The sequence below is a fragment of the Egretta garzetta genome, unplaced genomic scaffold, assembly GCF_000687185.1.
Source record: "Egretta garzetta isolate BGI_Z169 unplaced genomic scaffold, ASM68718v1 scaffold185, whole genome shotgun sequence".
Classification (NCBI taxonomy): Eukaryota; Metazoa; Chordata; class Aves; order Pelecaniformes; family Ardeidae; genus Egretta; species Egretta garzetta.
This window is the reverse complement of record NW_009259595.1, coordinates 1,155,219-1,173,909: the sequence shown is the minus strand read 5'-3', so window position 1 is coordinate 1,173,909 and position 18,691 is coordinate 1,155,219. Positions and strand designations below refer to the sequence as shown.

Sequence of the window (18,691 nt, the reverse complement as noted above, 5' to 3'; positions counted from 1 at the left end):
AGAAAGCAATTGTCCTCGACATAACTGGTTAAATTTCATAGAAACCACATCCTTTGTGTTGCCACCGACAACATAACATTCCTTAACGTTTAATTTCAAGCGCTGCTTTATTACCCAGCTGTACATGCAAACATACTTTCTTCGGAAGAATTTCTGTCCAAAGACACCACAGAAGAGTACAAACCTCTTTCCGTTTTAATGTGGACTTCGTAGTACTTGTTTATATATAGTGCAAGCAGGTAAGAGACAGGAAACCTATCTGCTTAACATTTACATTGTCACATGTCCAAAGGGAAGGCTGTGGCGAGTTGAATATTTGTTCAATCAAATCTTGCTCATGCAAATTGAAATGTGGTTTTGGGGAGCTTTTTGGGCCAGGAGGTAGGAGTGTACTTTGTTTATTCCTTGGTCCTTGAAACATACAGCTCATGTCATCTTCCTTGTTCACCTGCTTTGATAAATTCTATATCTAGTTGTCTCTGCCCATCCACTCGAACAGGACAAAAATAACTTTGGTGTAATCCATCCTCTCTGTCCTTTCCTCTCCACCCCTTCCCTCCCCTTTCCGGCCACTGGGTTTAGGGCATTCAGTTGTTTGGGAAGTGGTGGATTTCTTGTTTGTTTTGCTTTGTTTCCTTGCAAGTGGGGTTGGGGGGCAGGAGAAAACATTTATACCCTGCAATAAAATTGTTGTGAAGGGTATGCAAACTGTCAGGAACACTTCCTCCTCTCTTATAACATTTGCTGAGGGGTCAGAGTGTGTGCAGAGTGCGTGGAGGGAGGTGGAGCAGAGAGGTTGGGAAATGGCTTGCATGTGGCATACATCTGTCTGACAAAAAGCCAACCGTGCCAGGGGATAAATGGACAAACAAATAGTTTTCAGTTCTGAACTCTGAGGTTGAACCTAAAGTTTGCGCAGGAGCAACTTTTCAGATAAGTTTCCGATGGACCTTGACTCCTGTTGTGCAAACATGTAGTAGCTAGCAGAGGAGACTGGCCTTTAAATTCTTGCTCAGGAGAGGATCAACAGATAGGCTGTGCTTTGCACGGCTTCTCCTGTGTCCCATGATGACCATATATATATGTATATATATATATATATCATAAAGTCTGACACAAATCAATGCTGGTGCAAACCTCCAGAAGTATTTAAGCACCTAATCCCTTGATTTTAGCAGGAATTAAGCACCAAATCAGTTAAGCGCTTTTGTTAATCTAGCTGTGGATGTTGACTGTTTTTATCTGTGAATTGGATAAAGAATGTCCACTGGACTTAGCAAAATGTTTGCTGCCTATGTTATCTGAAATATTATTTCTTCCACTATTAAGCTGATAGGGATTGGAGGGAAACTGTATTGTTTTGGTGAAAGTGCTTTGAGATACAGCCTGCCAAGTTCTTGTATCTTGAGCTGAGTGTTGGGTATGTTGTTGTTCCTGACAGACACGTTGTCTGGAGATGTACGGGGAGTGTTTGTTCCCACCAAAGAAAACGCACTTTTTGTAACTTCAGCGATTTTTAGGTTGTATTAGAGGTGGTGATGAGGAACAGAAAGATTGAGGGGGGGAAAAAACCCTTAGTTGAAACCTAACAGAATTCAAGTTGTTTCTTGTTGAAATTTTTTCATCTGGTATCTGCTTTTCAAAAGAAGGTGAGAATTTTCTTTTTTCTTCCCTCTTTTTGCATTCATAAAGTCACTGCAGGACAGGAGGAAGAAATAATTGGTTTTGAAAACCGGTCACCCTTTTAAAGATTAAAATTCTCCTTTCTTCCTCCTCTTTTTGCCTGTGTGCTGATGAAAGCCCAAGCCCCGCGTCAGGGTGGGCGGCAGCACTGCCCCATTTTGACCTGCAGCACCCTGGGTGACACAGGCGTGGAGGACACCTCCTGACTGGAGGACACCGGGCCACGTAGGGACTTCTGAGACGTGAAGTGTGTTGGGCGGTACAGTGGAACCGCTAACCAAACCTGGCTTTCTCTTAGGAGCCTAATACCCGGGGTGAACCCGCAGGCTATGAATTTGTAACTCGCCACCCAAGCCTGCCTTGCCACCTCACCTCTGGGGGGTGGCATCCGATTGCCTGGGCCCCCATGCTCTGTCCCTGTCCTGCTTTTAAAGCAAAGGGCACTTGAGTTTTTGGGGACGCTAATTCCGTACTTCACAAGTACAAATACGCGCTCTGGGTGTTCAAAAAGAAGCAGGCCCTGAATTGAGAGTGCGCTTCTTATGCTTCCAGGCATAGCGTAATCCTGTTAGTAGCCTGGCTTGCTGCGATCGTACCGGGCAGGCCAGGCTGCCTCCCAGGCATCTGCTTCTCTGCCTATTGAGTCAAGTCAATATCCTCAAAACTGTAATTTTCACTGTAATGATGGATTGCGCTTGTCACGGTTTACAGAATTTCATCTTGTGTGTTTAATAAAAGAAAACAGATTCTAATGCTTATTATTTCTGAAGTTCAATACATCTGAACTAAAGCTCAGCGTATGCAAGACAAACTACGCTTTAATTTTACAATTGTCTGATGGGACTTTGCGATTTATTTGTTGTTACTTCCTTAATGATGTTGCAGTCAGAGGCACTGTTTTGCTAAATGTTGTGTAAAAAGTAAATTGTAGCACAGCAGATGTTGGTATTTGGATGGATGTCGGTGCAATGGGGGGACAGCAACAGTCATCTCTGTCAGCTGTCTTCAGGCTCGGCAGGCCTGCTGCGTGGTTACTTTGGTGTGTAAAAACAGCTCGTTTTGCAACTGGGAAGTTTGGCATTACGCTTGGCACCGAGCCATCTAACTGGGTTAACACAAGTGTTTATCCAGCGATTTTCTCAAAATTGGTAACTTGGAGAAAATGTTTATTAAACTTCAGTACAAAGGAAGGGGGAAATATGGCTGGATCTCTTCTTTTTAAAAGGCATCAACGTCTGTAGTGCTGAAGAGGTTTTTTATTACTATTTTTATTTCTTCCACCCCTGTCTGTTACTGTTTTGTCATCAACCTTTTTGCAGCTTACTGTTTATAGTTTCCTTTTTAAAGATTAAAACAGGGACACATACCTGCTGAAATACAAAGTATATAGAGTGTCATAACTACCTTTTTGTCCGTCCTGTGTGCTGTCCTGTATTAGATGCAAAGAACTGAGGGCTGCAAACGAAGCTATTTACTTACCACCATCCTCTGTTTGGTAGAAATTCCAACTGCAGCATGGAACGGGAGCCCTGATCTGCACAGCAGTTGATCTTTGTATGATAAATTACTGTAGACTTTACCTTTGGGTTAAGTACAAGAATCCCTGCAGGCCATCAAGAATTTTTCACGGAACTCCTGTCAATATCGGACATATTTCTTTATGGGAATAGCAATCTGGACTGCGTTTTTAGTAAGGACGGGCAGGAGAAAGCAGTAGTTTTGCAAAGCAGCAGCAGTTTCAATCAGATTTTATACCTTAAATTGGGAACCTGTTGATTTAAGGTTCATGAAACTTTTATCATGATGGAGACATTTAGTTTGGATTAGTTTTTTAATCCATTTTAATCCTGTACTGCACTGTTCCTGTGATTAAATAGCTAAATGTCTTCATTGCTTAAAAATGCTCCCATTTCTTTTGGAAAAGGGAAGATGATTAAACTACGAAATTGGGATTCTCTGGTGAGAAGAAGAAAAGTATGTAGAAAAACATATTTTCAAACCAATGGCGGTGATCCAGTAGTGGACTTGTGCTTAGTTAATTTTCTAGTTGAACTGCAATTTTATCACTAAATACGATATCAGGATGGTAATTTTCACGTGTGTCTTTGTTTTATCTCTTTTTTAAGAAGAGGGTGTTACCAGCACCTTCCAATTTCTGTACCCAAGCGTGGCTTCATTTAGAGAACTGTAATTTGCAAGAAGGTCTGCCCACTACAAAGATCAATTTAGTGTGTTGTGGATAAATGAAGAATGCAGATTAGCCACTGCAAGTGTGCAGTGACTGCCCTTTGGAAACTTTTTTTGGTCTCTTAGCTTGATACTGAAACTGTAATCCTGATGTTAAAACGGTTTTCTCACAGTATGGAGGGGGAAATAAATGCAAGAAAGCATCAATTTGGGAATAATCTAAACTTCATAGCTTCCCCAGACCCAGGCTGAGTCTTCGTGGCCAGCCTGACTTTTGGAAGATTTCACCATGAGCGTTGGCTCTGCCTGTGCTTGCCTGTGAAGGAGCAGGGTCAGCACAGCGATGTTGGGTGCTCGTGGCCAGGCTCTGCGTTAGCTCTGTGTAACGTATGTACATGTGTGGCTGTACTTAAAGGATGTAGCTTTGCTATTTAAACTTGCTCAGGTTTGGCCATATTTCAAGAACAAGGTCCTGAATGGGGAGCAATACTTTCCCCTTGGACTGGGCACAACCTCCCCTTCCAGCTGCCCCTGTTGCCACTGGGACGGGACTGGGACCAGGACCAGGACCAGTGATGGCCACAGATGGGGCTGGCGGGGCCTGGGGTGAGGGTCAGGCTGCCACCCTTCAGAGCCCAGCGCCATCCCCCCTGCCCTGTCCCCTGGGACACCCTGGCTTGTCCCTTTGTCAGCATCCTCCTCTCTGATGTGGCAGACTCCAGCCGGAATTGTGGTAGCCACATCTTGGCTCATCTCTACCACAGTCTTCCCCCCTCCACAAGGTGCCTCTGTCCTCCCCCTTTCTCCCCCTCCTTCTCTCCCGCCTTGCTGGCAACAGCAGCAGAGTGTTCAGGGTGGCCTTGCTCAGCTTGACCGCTGGGGTGGCAGAGGAGCCCCTAGCAGCTGCTGCCTGAGCTGATAGCATCAGATCGGGGACCAGTGGAAGAAAATGCTGTAACCAGAGCATGTCGTAAGCATGGGACGACAAAGCAGGGCTTGCATGCAGAGTTTTCTGTATATGTGCATGTACCTTCCTTCGCAGAAGTCCCTGAGGCATGAACATGGCCCCAGATGACCTTCTTCAGGAACGTTACCCTAGGTGACCTGCAGGTTTTTCTCTCTCTTTTTTTTTTTTTTTTTTTTTTTTTTTTAATTAAATAGTTTATCAACAAAACAAAGCAAAAAAACCCCTCATGAGTTTAAAGCTTTGTTTATGCCTTTCTGGTGTTCTCATGCTTAAGTAAGGGAATGTAACTCTTGTGGATGGTTGCTGTAGTTGCAAGTTCTACAAACCTGAAGGGTAGCTGTAACCTGGCTATGTGAGGGATGTGCTTTGGTGTTTGTTTTGCTTCTGTCCTTTGGGGGCGTGCCACTAAGAGTGGGAAGATGAACTACAGAGAGCGGACTGTGCTCAGTCATGGGATGGGGCTTTTAGGATTCAGGGGGTAGAGGGGCTGTGCATGGCGAGGAACAGTCGTGTGGTGCACTGTGCTTGGAAAACCAGTCGTGGAGGAGAGGTGGCCAATGCAGCAGTCCCTGACCTCGGAAAATCTGGTGGGGCAAGTGCCCCACAGGTTTGATGCCCATGGAGACTGGTATGAGTTTAGGGCTGGCTGGGAGTGGTGGTGGAGGGTGATGTTTGTTTTTCCCTAGGGAATAAGAGCAGTTTTAAAAAAGGAGACTGGAATTTTTGCCGTGTCTTCCCAAAACACCAAGCTAGGGCACTGCAGGCTGGAAAGTGTAATTCAAGCTCCCATCCTCCTGTGCCCATCTGCTTTTTGCTTCTGTGTAGTGTGTACCTTTCATTTTTGATGCCTTCTTTTTTAAAATGACAGGTGGCTTTAACATACCAAGATGCTATTGCAACATGAAAACTAATTCATGGTAACAATGTCAAGGTAGATGAGTCTTCATTTGGTCTTTGTTCGGGTGGGTCTTACTTCATTCTTCCTTGTGTAAGAAATGGATTTTTGTGTGATGACTGGAATGCAGCTCTCCTGGAGCTGTTAGGGAGAGGTATGATGAGCTTATTATAATAGAGGACTTTGGGGTTCAAAAAATAATAGTCGTGATTCTATATATGTGTTTTTAGAGCTCATATGTATATTCCAGCGTTACAGGACTAAATTGTGGTACCACTGAAACCGAGCAGGAATTTCGCTGTTTGATTATATTGCGATTCAATAGTTTTACTGTGTATTGTAAATATAAATTAATTTTAAATGTTCAAGGTGACAGAATCGTATCCAGCTGAGCCTGTGACCCTGTTGAGGCAGCAGCATGGGTTGTGCTCTGCTTTACGGTGATGACACACCTCAGTCCAAGGCACAAAAATCCTTGGCAAAGTTTCTTACTCCTGTGTTACTCGTCTAGGCTTAGCACCAGAGCTACGGTGGCTGTTTGCTCTCGCATTACCCAGTGATGAAGCTGCTTTAATAAATTCTCAGCATGCAATTAAGTTACTTTGCAAAATTCCTCTGAACTGAGGCAGGCACTCCTGTTATCTGGAGGAGACTTTCATTGCTGAGTTTGGGGTAGTGACTCAGTAAAAGTTATCTGTGGAATACTAAATATGGAGGGGTAACTAGGAGGTTGCCATGATAACAAATATTAGAACTTGCTTTCTGGGAAGCGCTTGTAATTTTTCCATTGATGGCCATTGAATGGCTCAAGATAAATGAAACATTTTATTAGAACTAACATGGTCTCTGTGTGCTCCTCCAGGGTTTAGCGGACTTGCTAGTGACGAAATGAAGAAGGGAAATCCAAATTAGCTCCAGCCACATAAACAGCACACCCCTTTTTTAATGTTGCTTCTTATTTTTGCCATTGAAATATTTGCTTGACTTGGCTTTTATGCATCTTTCTCTGAAATATTTACCCAGTGACTGTTTGTATAAACATGTTTAAAATTCTGCATTGATTTTTTTTCTTGGCACTTTTAAGAAATTTCCTGATGCACAGCATGATCACACAATTACTGGTAGAGCTTTTATTGTAAGTGGCCTAAAACAACTCTCTGTATTTATGTTGAAAATTAGGACTCAAACCCAGAAGCTAAAGGGTAACAATACAATGTGTTAATTTCTTACCCTCCATAAATTGCTTATTTATAAAAGTCCATGTTCTGCAGCTTAGTTTTTACAAATAAAGCTTTTTCTTTTCCATTTCAAACCAACTCTGAAGTTGGTCCATATCATCTGTTTTAGAAAAGCTGCTGTTTCCATAAATCTCCCCTAATGTCCCTTCGCCTTTTTTTCACCATTTCTTTACAATTCCCTGGCGTTTTGATTCGCTTTGTGAATGACACAATGATCCAGTAATGGGAGCCTAGAAGAGCGAGCCAGGGACTCGTGAGTCCTTGCCGTGGCTGTTTTCTATGCGGCTGCATCCTGCTTTTTCCTTCCCCTGCTCTTGCTTTCCCATGTGCACCCACCTCCCCCAGTTCCCAGCTCACCTCTCAGCTTCACCAACTTTGGGATTTTAATGGCGAGCCTCTGCTGAGTACTTTTCAGGTTTAATGTTTGCAAAGCAAATAAACGCATCATAAAAATCACTCTCGCCTGAGTCTTTGGCTCTCCTAATCTTTTTTTAATGGGGCAGAGTGGGGGGAGGGACCTAAAATCAATTTTTAATCAATTAATGATGCTTTTCCTGAACATCCTCTATGTCTAGGCAGCCCTAGAAATACAAGCTAAAACTGTGCTTTTGGACTTACTTTGTTTAGTCTCCAGAGGAGCTTTGGTTTGTGCGCGTTTCTTTGCTTTGTCCCCTCTCGCACTATCTGTCAGCCTCTAGATGGGATTTAGTGAAGAACAAAACGGGTATGTCATATTCAAATACAGCATGTGTTCAGATAAGCGCAAGAGTCACAACTAAGGATGCTTATGCTGAGGTAAAATAATTAAATGAGCTTCTAGATGATGTCTAGAAAAGCCCGCCCTTGTTCAAATACAGCAGGGTGTGGCGTGTTTGGTGGTTTTGGTTTGGTTTTTTTTTTTCTTTGTATTTTTAGTAGAGATAATAAAATCTTTGGGGGATTAAGTCACACCCTTTATATAAATACATGCAGTGTATTTAAGAGCCTGATTTGCAGAAACACTGATGTATTAACTTCAGGTCAAGCTCGTGGGGTAGTTGCAGGTACCTCCCTCCTCTAAGGGAAGGTATTTGAAAAGTTGCGGAGGCTTATTAGCTTGAGTGCCTTGTTAGCTGCTTGTGCTATTTTCCATCATAGTGTCAAGGTAAAAATTACTTGGGGAGAAATAATTGTTCCACGTATCCTTAATTCAGTTCAGTGAATCTGACACCTCCTCTGTCATTTTTACTTATTTATAAAAATGAGAGTTGGGCACCTGTCAGAAGCAGAAGAATATGTGATGGCGCTGTCTGTTACAGGAACGTTTTATTTTGTTAAAATGACGTAGCTGCTTGCGAGCATATTGCAGAAAAGATTTCTCTAATTGTGTCGGACACCTCGTGGTAGTTTAAGTCTTTTTGCTCCCACCGTGAGGCAGTGAAGATGCAATTCATTCTCAGATCGTTTGCAGCGTAGCTTAAGAAATTGCTTTGTACTTTCCTGTAATTTATGTAGCTATCCTTAAAACTGCTGTTTTTCATGAAACTTCATTTACATCTTCTCCCACTGGAGACAGCTGTAGGTTAGGACTAGCCTGACTAAGCTGTGCCAAAGGTAGGAGTAAGGAGTTTTTTACATGCTGATTAATTCTCTTTCTCCCCTTTGGGAATATCTGGTATTGCTTAAATTGATTGCTGTAAGCAATATGGCAACATTTTTGACCTTCTAAACTGAAATTCAGCAAAAAAAAAAAAGAAAACTCCGTGTTTCAGTTTTACATAACCATACAGTTGAAATACAGCGATTAAAAAAATACAGAGGTGTCATCTTCTGTAGTGGTGGTGTTGTCTGGTGATCTCAAACCCTTTGACAGAGGTGGAATCAGAGAACGTGATAGTTGTCCATCCACTGCACGGAGAAAGTATTGGGTGAGAATCTGTTTTTCTTTCTCCGTAATCTGACGTCTGATCTCTCCCATGGCCTGGCTTTGTGAATCAGAGCACCCGTTCCTGGCCTTCCTTAGGTGTTTGTTGTGTAACTAAAGACAGCGGTACCTTCCAGTGCGCTTATTTCTCCACACAGCGCGCCCCTAGAGCTTTGTGGGAAGCGCTGAGCCAGGGCTGCTGGTTGCTTTCTGAAGTTAATTTACAGATGCGGGGTGCCAGGTGACCGGGAGCAGCCCTCGCGGGCCTGGGGCTCCCTTTGTCGCTCGAAGGCCAGACCGCTCAGCGTCCCCCCGCGCCCCATCTCCAGCTCCCCTCGTCCTTCCCTCCCTCCCCGTATTCCCCCAAGATATGATAATGAAGCAGGTGCCCTGCATTGCAGCTTTGTGTGAGCGTGAGAAACGGCAGTAGGTTTAGAAAAGCCGGAGTTGAGGAGGAGGAGGCGGCATTTCTTCTTAACCTGTTGGCAGTCACGTCAGTCACGGCCACGCGGGCTGCTGGCGCACCACACGACGGTCCAGCTGCCCGAGGGAGAATAAAGCGGGGAGCGGATTTGCCGTGCCCCGAATTAGCCCGTTGCGACCGTGGGACCCCGCGTTGGGGCCGTGAGAGGCGCGGAGGAGACGGGCTGCGGGCCGCGGGCTGACCTCCCTGCCGGGGAGCAGCCTGGGCCGGCGGGCGCTTTCTTTCTTTTTTTTTCTTTCTTTCTTTTTTTTTCTTTCTTTCTTTTTTTTTCTTTCTTTCTTTTTTTTTTTTTCTTTCTTTCTTTTTCTTTTTCCTTTCCCCAAGCTACTGAAAACCTGGCACTGTGTTTAAATATCTTGTTTTGACAGTTTGTTGAGGGAAGGGAAGAGTGCTGCACCAGCCTGGTGGGTGTCTGTGCAGTTATTTTTAAAAAAAATACATATTTGAACAGAGCGTTTTCATTTGGGTCACCCTAGACTTGTTTAATTGTTTGGTGTCAAGTCGTTCAGATCCAGAATTAGCTCGCTGCTTTTGGAAAGGGCTTGCTTCCGAGGGCTTCAGAAACGCAAAGCTGAGTTTTCCAGCCCTGCTTTCTTTTTCCAAATCTGTTTTGATTTCAGCTAGTTTTGAAGCGAGTGGACACGTACCCTATTTACTCGAGCAGTAGAAACGAACTGTAAATCCGCGTCCCGCTCTTCAGCGCGTGCGGGAGGGCAGCTCCCGAAAGCTTCACGTCTTTAAGGAAGCTGGCATCTGTTTCACTGAAACCTTATTAGGCCAACAGGATGCAGACCACTTTTCGCAGCCATTGAAGCCTCAGAAATGAGTCATTCCGCCTTTCACCGGTGGCACATTAGCACTGCCATTGGCATAACTTCCATGTTTCCCTCGGACGGTTCAGGGCCGTACAATCAAGGAATGTCGTACGTCTTCGGAGCGGGTGGGAACGTAGTGAAGGCTTGCGTAACTCAAAAGCTTTAATATTTTGAGTGTTATCCTTAATTGTAATTAATGGTGCTACTTCTGATGCTCAGAGCAGAAAGTTTAATGCATCATTTATCCGTAGATTTGTGGTAGCCACTTGAGTGCATTCAATATAACTGAGACCTTGTTTCCAGTCCGTGCTCCTGGGCTTGTTCTGGTTACTTTGGGGCATAAGAAAGTTAATAGTTGGTCCAGTGCTTTTGTAAATATCAAAGGGTATCATTGGATGCTGACTTGGTTAACCTAATGATTTTTTTTTCAAACCATTGGTATGTATGAGTTGATTAAAAAAAAAAGCGGAGGCTTCTTAAATATAGTCTGTTCTGAATTAAAGGGTGTGGTGTTGGCTTTGAATGAGCTTGATGCAGCAACAAGCATGCAGCAGTTGGTAAATAAAGATGGATTTTCTTTTGTTCTGCTGGTGCTTGCTGCTCATTATTCTCCACTTACCCCGTGAGCTTCCCAGGGAGTGGCAGCTGTTTCTGATGTTAGACACTCTATCAGTGGTAGACAGCTCCAGATTCGGTGAGATACTGTTGTGGGGAGGAGAGGAAAATAACCTAACCCTGCATTATTGTAAATCCTCAGTAGAATTAACTTTTCATGAACCAAAAGAGTTTTGTGTTTAACTTTTTCTGAAATATTCAGGTGTAAGCATGCTTTGCAGTGCGTGTTACTATGAAAAAGCTTTTCTGGCATGAGATGGATTTACATTCTAAGTGTGTGTTAAGTATTTTAATGTGCAGTGTGTGGGGGCCAACACAAGGCAATAAAGGGAAATCGGTCTATAACAATCTTTGTGTGTATTTCCAGATATATACAGTTTGGGAATCTTTGCAGTTTGGAAATTGCTTGGAGTAAACAGAATGGTACATAAAGATTTTAAATAATAAAGCTAGCAAGCTACAGAGGAGTCTATTTGGTTCCAGGATTTTATATGTAGGATTTATAACCCATGCTTTTGCTTTCCTGTCTCTGCAGTGTTAGCATTCTGTTACTGAAAACAAAGAAGGCTCTGCCAGGGCATTACACAAGCAATGAATCACAGAGGAAAAAATGTTTTGCTTTGTAAATTGTTCACTTTTCCATGGTGGATCATTATTATTATTTTTTTTTTTAGTGTTGTCTGATAGAATTTGCCACACATGCTTGCATTTACTGTACTCGGTATGATTCTTCTAGTGTGACTACATAACTACTAATATTAGTGACTTCAAGTAACTTCTTGCTTATGGTTCTTAAAAACAAAACCGCAACAGGAACAAAAAACACAGGGCAAAAATTGAAACAGCTCAGTTCACTCTTCAGGCATGACAGCTTAACGAGTATATCAGAGGAAGGAAAAGGTGTTAATGTTTTTCAGTCAGCTTTGTCCCAGTGGTTCCACGTAATTATTTTGTGCCTGTATTGACAAACTCCTTTTCTGCCTAAAATAGTTGGATTTGCTGTCATGATCAGCTTGGTGCTCCTCACGGGTTGTAGGAAGTTTACAGTGTCTTAGCTAATCATAAAAATATAAACTTGTTTCTTAAGAATATGTACTTTGTACGTTTTCTCAATGACTGTGTTGTTGAATCTGTGCTTCAGAACTTCTGTAGAGGAGCAATAGTTTGCTCAGGCTTGAATGTAAAATTCTACTTACAGATTATCTGATTGGGAAGTCACACACTAGGCAATGTCTTGCCACTTTGCTGCAAGGTGTAGAAGTATAACCTCAGTGTGTTATATAGTCCTTGGCGAGAGCAATCGTCAATAGTATGTATGCTTGCCATATTACAGGGTTCATTAAGCTCCAGACACGTGGGAAAAAAAGTTTAGAATCTGTTACTTCTTTGCAAATTAAAAAGGTGGATCAGGATCCAGAGCCAGCTAAAGCAGTGGATGAGGGAAGTCCAAATAGAATGGTCCTTGCAAAATGCCTGGCAGTAATGAAATTCTTGATTTTTCACACAGAAAGAGTGAGTGTGGGGGAGGATGCTATATATGTATGGAATACACCATTTTAAAGACTATGTGATTAATTCTGTTAGATGGTGCGTTTCTAACAGAGAAGCAGATCGGTGGAATAAAGCTGTAAGAAGGTAGGAGAGCCAAACATAAGCATCTAATCTAAGAGGAAGAGTCTCATGTGACAGTACAGTGTAATTTTGTGTAAAATTATATGTACTTCACTGAAAATAACAAGATATTAATTTTGGAATCTGAAAAAAATAATTGTCTTCTCTGTAAATACTGATGGGGAGGACGCCTAGCATGAATTAGGGAGTAAGGGAAATGAAAACTCTGTCTTGTGCATCTTTGGATATTTTTTGTCCCATCCAGCCTGGATTTAGTCCTAAATGCAGGTGCGGTAAGGGGTATGAGATGGTTCCTAGGTCTCCTGGGTCCACTTTAAGTGTGAGAAGAAAATACTGACAAGTCAGGTATGTAACAGTGCGTTCCAAAATCGTGATAGTCCAGGCAGCCGCCTCCCTGACCTGCTTACCTGGCAAAGCTCTCCGTCAGGAGCTAGGCTGAATGTGCTGTGTGTCTTCTTGTCCCTGTAGTCAATCTGTGGTGTAATAGTAATGAGATTGGAGTAATCTCACTGATCTGGGCTGAGTTGGACTGGTAATTTAAATGTGAAAGGCTTCATAATCTCCTACTGATCCCAGAAAGTTTTCAGCTTTTAATTAAGGTCAAAATTAAAAAGACGATGACAACAAAACCTTCTACATTTACTGCCTTGCTTATAAATGTTAAGCCATGACAGGTATAGGTGAGTTCTTCTGAAATTCCTAAGGCGACGATGACATTTTTGTAAACCCCTTCTAGGTTGGTATAACACTCGCAGCTGTAACAGATGTCTCTAAAAGAAAGACTGAGAAGGTTTGTGCTCATTCCTTTTCCTCTCATCTTTCTTGCCTCGCTCCCTGTTTCATCAGTGCAAATGGATGCTTTCTGGAAAGGTAGCTCTGTGTGACTCTTTCCTCTGGTTCGGTAACTCTTAGTTTTTTGCTTTAAGTTAGAAAATTAAAAGCCTAATGAGGGCTAAACAGGTGAAAGCAGCAGCTAGGGGTGCACACGCCCATGGCTGCGTGGCATGGGCATTGGTGTTGCTTGTGCTTCTGTGTGCTGGAGAGAAAAGTATGAGTCTGAACAGAGAAGAAATGACACAGCTGGTGCCCGAAGCAGGTTGAAACTGCACCGCAGAAGGAGAGGAGGGCTGTGGGGAGAGGAAGGAGGCAAAGCAGCTGCAGGGGAGTTCCTGGGGCAGGGTGCACATTGCTGGGAGAGAAATTACCGGCGATGGAGAGCCAAGCAGCAAGAAAAGAGCGTGTGAGCAGAGCCTGGGACAACAGGAGAGCAGCAGAAGGTTGCCAGAGCCAGTTAAATCTGGGGGGCCTTTCTTCTCACTGCTCTTGGTGGTTGTTTGAAGAGCTTGCCAGCAGATGAAACCATGGGCACTGGGTACCAGCCGCCACAGGGGCAGCCTCGTGGGTGCGAGCAGTCTGCCTCGTTGCAGCAGACCTGAGAGAAGGTTGGCTTCTTTGGCTCCTAGTATGCTCCCCTGTCCTCTCCCTGATGCTGGACAAACGAGAAACCATACTGGAGGGAGGAGGGTATAGCTGCTGCCCAGCTGTGGGTGCTTTGCAGTGACCACTTCTTTTTAAAATTTTTTAAAATCCGTTGTTGTTGGGGTGAGCAGAGTTGGAAAAGGGTGGCTGGTACCCTGATTTGAATAGCATCTTGGGTGAGGGTTTTGTGGTTCAGCCAAATAGAAATGTTACTGCAGGACCTTGTAGGACCGAGAGGCCCAGCTTGACACCATGTAAAGCTATTTGAGGTTCTGGAGAGACTGCCTGAGAAGATGACAACGTGGACAATGAACAAAGGGGGAAACTGAGGCACCTTGACAAAGTCACCCAGAAGAGCCACAGGTGGACCCCCCTGTATTCCTTCCCTGAAGCCCAACTGAGTAAATCCAGCAAATAACTGAGGTTTTGATGCATTCTCTTCTTTTTATTCTACGGCTGGAGATTTCGAATGTGGCTGTATAACACAGTCATGGAACTGTTACCTGCGCAGGTTACTCAGATGAGCAGTAGCATGGTGTGAGCAAGGGATGTTCTCTTTGCCAAAGGTGGAATATCTTTCAGAATAGGTGTTTGTTTTCTTCTTTGTGGTGGCTATACATCATCCAATGTTTTCCCTTTCATATTGTGATATATCATCTCGTGTTTCATGCTTGAGATGTTGTGAGAGGAGTGAGTGATGTTATGTAACTTAAGCAGAGAATTATCTTCTTATGTTCTAAAAGTGACTGTTGGTTTGATAAAGCAGTTGACTAATTAGTAAATTACCCATTGTTGTTTAAAATACTTGCGCTGCAAAATGTAAATGAAAAAAATTTCTCCACTTGTCAGTATGAAAAATGACAATAGCAAAAATAATACATAGGACATCTGCTCTGATTTTTTTAAAATTTAAAATGCATTTAAGGCAGATGTTGCAGAATTTGAATGGAAATCGGAGTAGATGGAAGAACAAAACATAGCTGTTTACCTTTTATGAAGGCCCATTTTTATGGTTAACATCACTAGCAATATCTGACTCAGTCCCTGTATTTTTCCACTGTTTGTATCAGAATGAACCGAATGTTCTTAAAACTGCTGCTATGTCAGGATGACATATAGTTTCGATATTTTAAAAAAAATAAAATTGTTGGCAAGTCAGTATTTCGGAATATTTTCTGATGATCTCTCCCTTTGCTCATCCTTTCTTTCTAGGAGAATACATAAAAACATGGAGGCCGCGGTATTTTCTTTTAAAGAACGATGGCACGTTCATTGGCTACAAGGAACGACCGCAGGATGTCGACCAGCGGGAATCACCTTTAAATAACTTCTCAGTAGCTCGTAAGTGTTTTTACATGCTCCCTTGTCCAGTTTGGGGGTTGATGTCTTCTTGCAGTCATAGTGCCCATAAGCTGCATCAGTAACTTTCGAATCTGCCCACAGTGATGTATCTAAACACTAGATGTGTGTACTTGAGATGATAAACCCCACCCTGTGTTTTTCAGGAATGACTGTCATGTGGAGGTTTGATACTCTGCTTTATTTTGCAGTTTTCTACTAATTTTACATTTCTGGTTATAGAATAAAATGGGTTTATTAGTTAATATTTTGTATGTCTGTTATTCAGCAAGTTGCTTTAAAGTGAAAATTAACTCAGGCGCATGTCTCGGTCCTTGGCAGGTAGGCACAGCCAAAGCGTTTCAGCCTCTGTTCTGCCACCAGATCTGGATTCAAGTGGCATTGACATAGGTCAAAGTTATTTGATTGTTAGCATAAAAGAACATGGAGTGAGCACTGCTTTTAATGAAAGACACTGAGTTTTTCTTAATTGTGAACACAAAACCATATTTCTTCTATTAGAGCCAACAAAAAGGTTTGGAAATAACATCTTCTAACCTCTGCTCTCTGTCCCATGCAAACATTTCCGACTTTGCTCAGGTGCTGCAGCACAGGATGTGATAGAAGAATCTGAAGATAATTTCCTTTTCTTGCTCATGTTTTTAACCTTTCGCTGTATACTTCCAGCTTTTATTTTCTCCTGTTCTTAATCTTTCCTGTCTCATGGTCTGCCTGTGTCTCGTTCCACCACTTAAAAATAGATCATTGTGGCACCTGTTATTAACAACGATCTGTTCCGTGATCCTGGTGACTAGTGGAAGCGAAGCTCTGCAGAGAGAAGGGTAGGGGCTTTCCCTCTTCATTACAGGGTAGCTTGAAATATATGGGGTTCATCTTTGTAGTTGACCTTTAAGCAGACAGATTTATTTTGGAACACCGTGGGCCCAGAAGAGGGCTGGGCAGCACTAGGAATTAATGCAAATGTTCATTTTTTTTTTTCTGCTGGTAGCAACATATACCTGTTCTGACTGATCATGGGAATAAATAACAGATGTGCTGTTCCATCTACGCAGGATGCTAAGAGTGCTTTGGTTTTTTTTGTCTCGTTTTAGAGAATAGAATTGTCATAGTGTTTTCATTTTGGTAATGACACGGTCCTTTCCTCTTTAGACTGGTATCTCCTTATGGATCAAGAAAGTAAGGAAAAGCAGCAGAAAGCTATTAATTCATAAATTAATTCAGTACTTGGTCTGTGGCCAGAGGCTTTTAACAAAAGCACTTTTTGCAGGACACTTCCATCCTGTTGCTGCTAACTGCATTACTTACGATAATTATCTACTGCAGCTCGGTGCTAAGGAGTAAAAAGACAACGCGTCTGTTGCCTTCTCTTTGTCCTAGTTGCCTTCAAAATGGGTTAACTTAAATCGGTTTGCACAACAGGAATATGGTGCTTTTTTGGCAGATTGAGCCTGTCAGTCTTGGCATTTATAGATAAACAAGTTTGTTACCATGGTATCGGAGCACTGTCGAAAAAGACGCGGCACATGCTGGTGAAGTAAAGTGTAGCCCCTGTAAGAGGGATTGCGGGGAGGGTGGTGGGTGGAAGGATGTTCCGAGCAGTGGCTTTTGCCTGGTGAACCAGTGGCAGGTCGTGAAGGCCCTGGTGATCAGAGGGGGGCCTCCTTGCTAGAAGTCATTATTGTGGTTTTGGGCTCACAGAAGCAGCTGTTGCCCCACCAGGATTTAATTTCTCATCTAGGCACTGGCATGCAGTGCTGCCAGCACCTGATGTGCGGTTCCCTGCTGGGTACCCTCCACACTTGTATCGTTTGGATGTGTTTTGCACCACGAGCTTTCCCTTTGAACCTGGTTCCTTGGTACTTTCGTTTGTGTTAACTTGTCGAGTTAGCATGAGTGAACTCGAGCTGCCTCTGGAGGAAGGCTCAGGCCAGAACGCAGCCTTGCGCTGCAGAGGCAGCCAGCAGAAGCCTCCTGACAGTGAAAGGTGGCGGGAATTTAGCTTAAACGTTTTGTAAAAATCCATCTTTTTTTTTTCTTTTTTTTTTTTTTTTTTTCCAAAGGACCATGATAGCCCTGACTTTTTTGTTAATTAGTGAACTAGGGTTTGTTTGGTTTTTTTTTCCCCCTAATGAGATGGCAGGCTGTCTCGGTCTGTTCTTTGGAAGTGGTCCCATGTTTCTGATTAAAATCTTTACCCTCTTCTGCTCTAAAATAATGTAGGCTTTTTTATTTTTGCGAGTAAAAGGGATTTTTTCATGACTGGGAGACTCTTCTTACTTGTAGTGTGAAATTTGTATTAAGTGAGTTTGTCAGCCCATGAGAAGTAGGAAATACTCAATTCAGGAGAAAACAGTGAAAGAGGATAACATCTTACGATGATTTGTCTTTTCCCTTAACAGGTACAAAGAAAGTATTAGCAATAAATACAGTGTGCTTTCCATGTGCTGGCCAAGCTCTTCTCTCTCCTAGGCTAGCCTTTTCCTTTCCATCTGTGAAGGTTTTGATCATACATCTTTGAAAAATTGTTTATAGGGCTCCCCTATAGGTAAAGAGAGGATTTTTTTTTTTTTTTTAAGTGCCTTTTTCTCCACCTGATTTTCCATTTAAAATAGCTATATATCAATGTGTTTAATTTAATGATATGTTTAAGGAGTTTGTTCTCCCTGGAAGTTACCTATTGGTGATTTATTTAAAAAGACAAAACAAAGCAAAACTTCTGAAAGATAGTGGGTGAGCATTTAACTGTGATTTTTGAGCTGTGTTTGTGTTCTGTATGTCACCACTAGTAAGACAGAAGGAATAAAAAAGCCTGTCCCTAAATAGTTGTGCTCCAGAGAGGCCCTGCAGATAAATAACCAATAGAGCCTGTGTTGTAAATCTGCGAGATAAGTAGCCTTCATACCGATTGTAATCTCGGATTATCATCTATGTCTGCCTATTAGGTTATAAGCCTTTAAAACCATATAGCTGAGAAGAGCAGTATATTGTGAAAAACCACATGGGGAGAAAGAGAGGCTATTCCTGTTAGAAAGAAGGGATTATTTCTCCGACTGTCAGAAAGGAGGGTGGACTGTGGTGGTTTTGTTGTACAGCTGAAAACATAATTGCTCAACAATATGAGTGCTCCTTTTGGTACAGCCCTGCGTGTCTGCAGTCAGGCATTTATCACGGGGCACGGGATGGCCAGATAGTGGGCAGATTTTCTGTCTGCTGTTACTAGGGGCCACCTTAGTCCAGGTCTGTAACTCAGGGCTCCCGGCTCCTCGTTTTTGCCATGCTGAGCTGTTTGGGGACAAACCTATATGGTGGCACTAGAAAAAAGCAGCAATTCAGCATAGTATTCCTGTTGGCCTTTCCAAAGTTTTGTTTATTTATCCTTTGTCTTGCCTGATTTACCTTTTTTCCTTTTTTTTTTTAATTCGCCATCCCCTTCC

At 42.8% G+C, this 18,691-nt stretch overlaps 1 protein-coding gene across 3 annotated transcripts in view; it reads left to right on the top strand.

The window, feature by feature from the left end:
• The window catches only part of AKT1 (AKT serine/threonine kinase 1), a 98,402-nt gene that overhangs the window by 45,133 nt on the left and 34,578 nt on the right, over positions 1-18,691 (top strand). For all 3 annotated transcript variants that reach the window (XM_035893690.1, XM_009638120.2, XM_035893691.1), the window contains one exon: positions 15,111-15,239. In XM_035893690.1, coding sequence (XP_035749583.1) covers positions 15,111-15,239 — 129 coding nt within the window. The remainder of the gene's footprint in view (positions 1-15,110; positions 15,240-18,691) is intronic.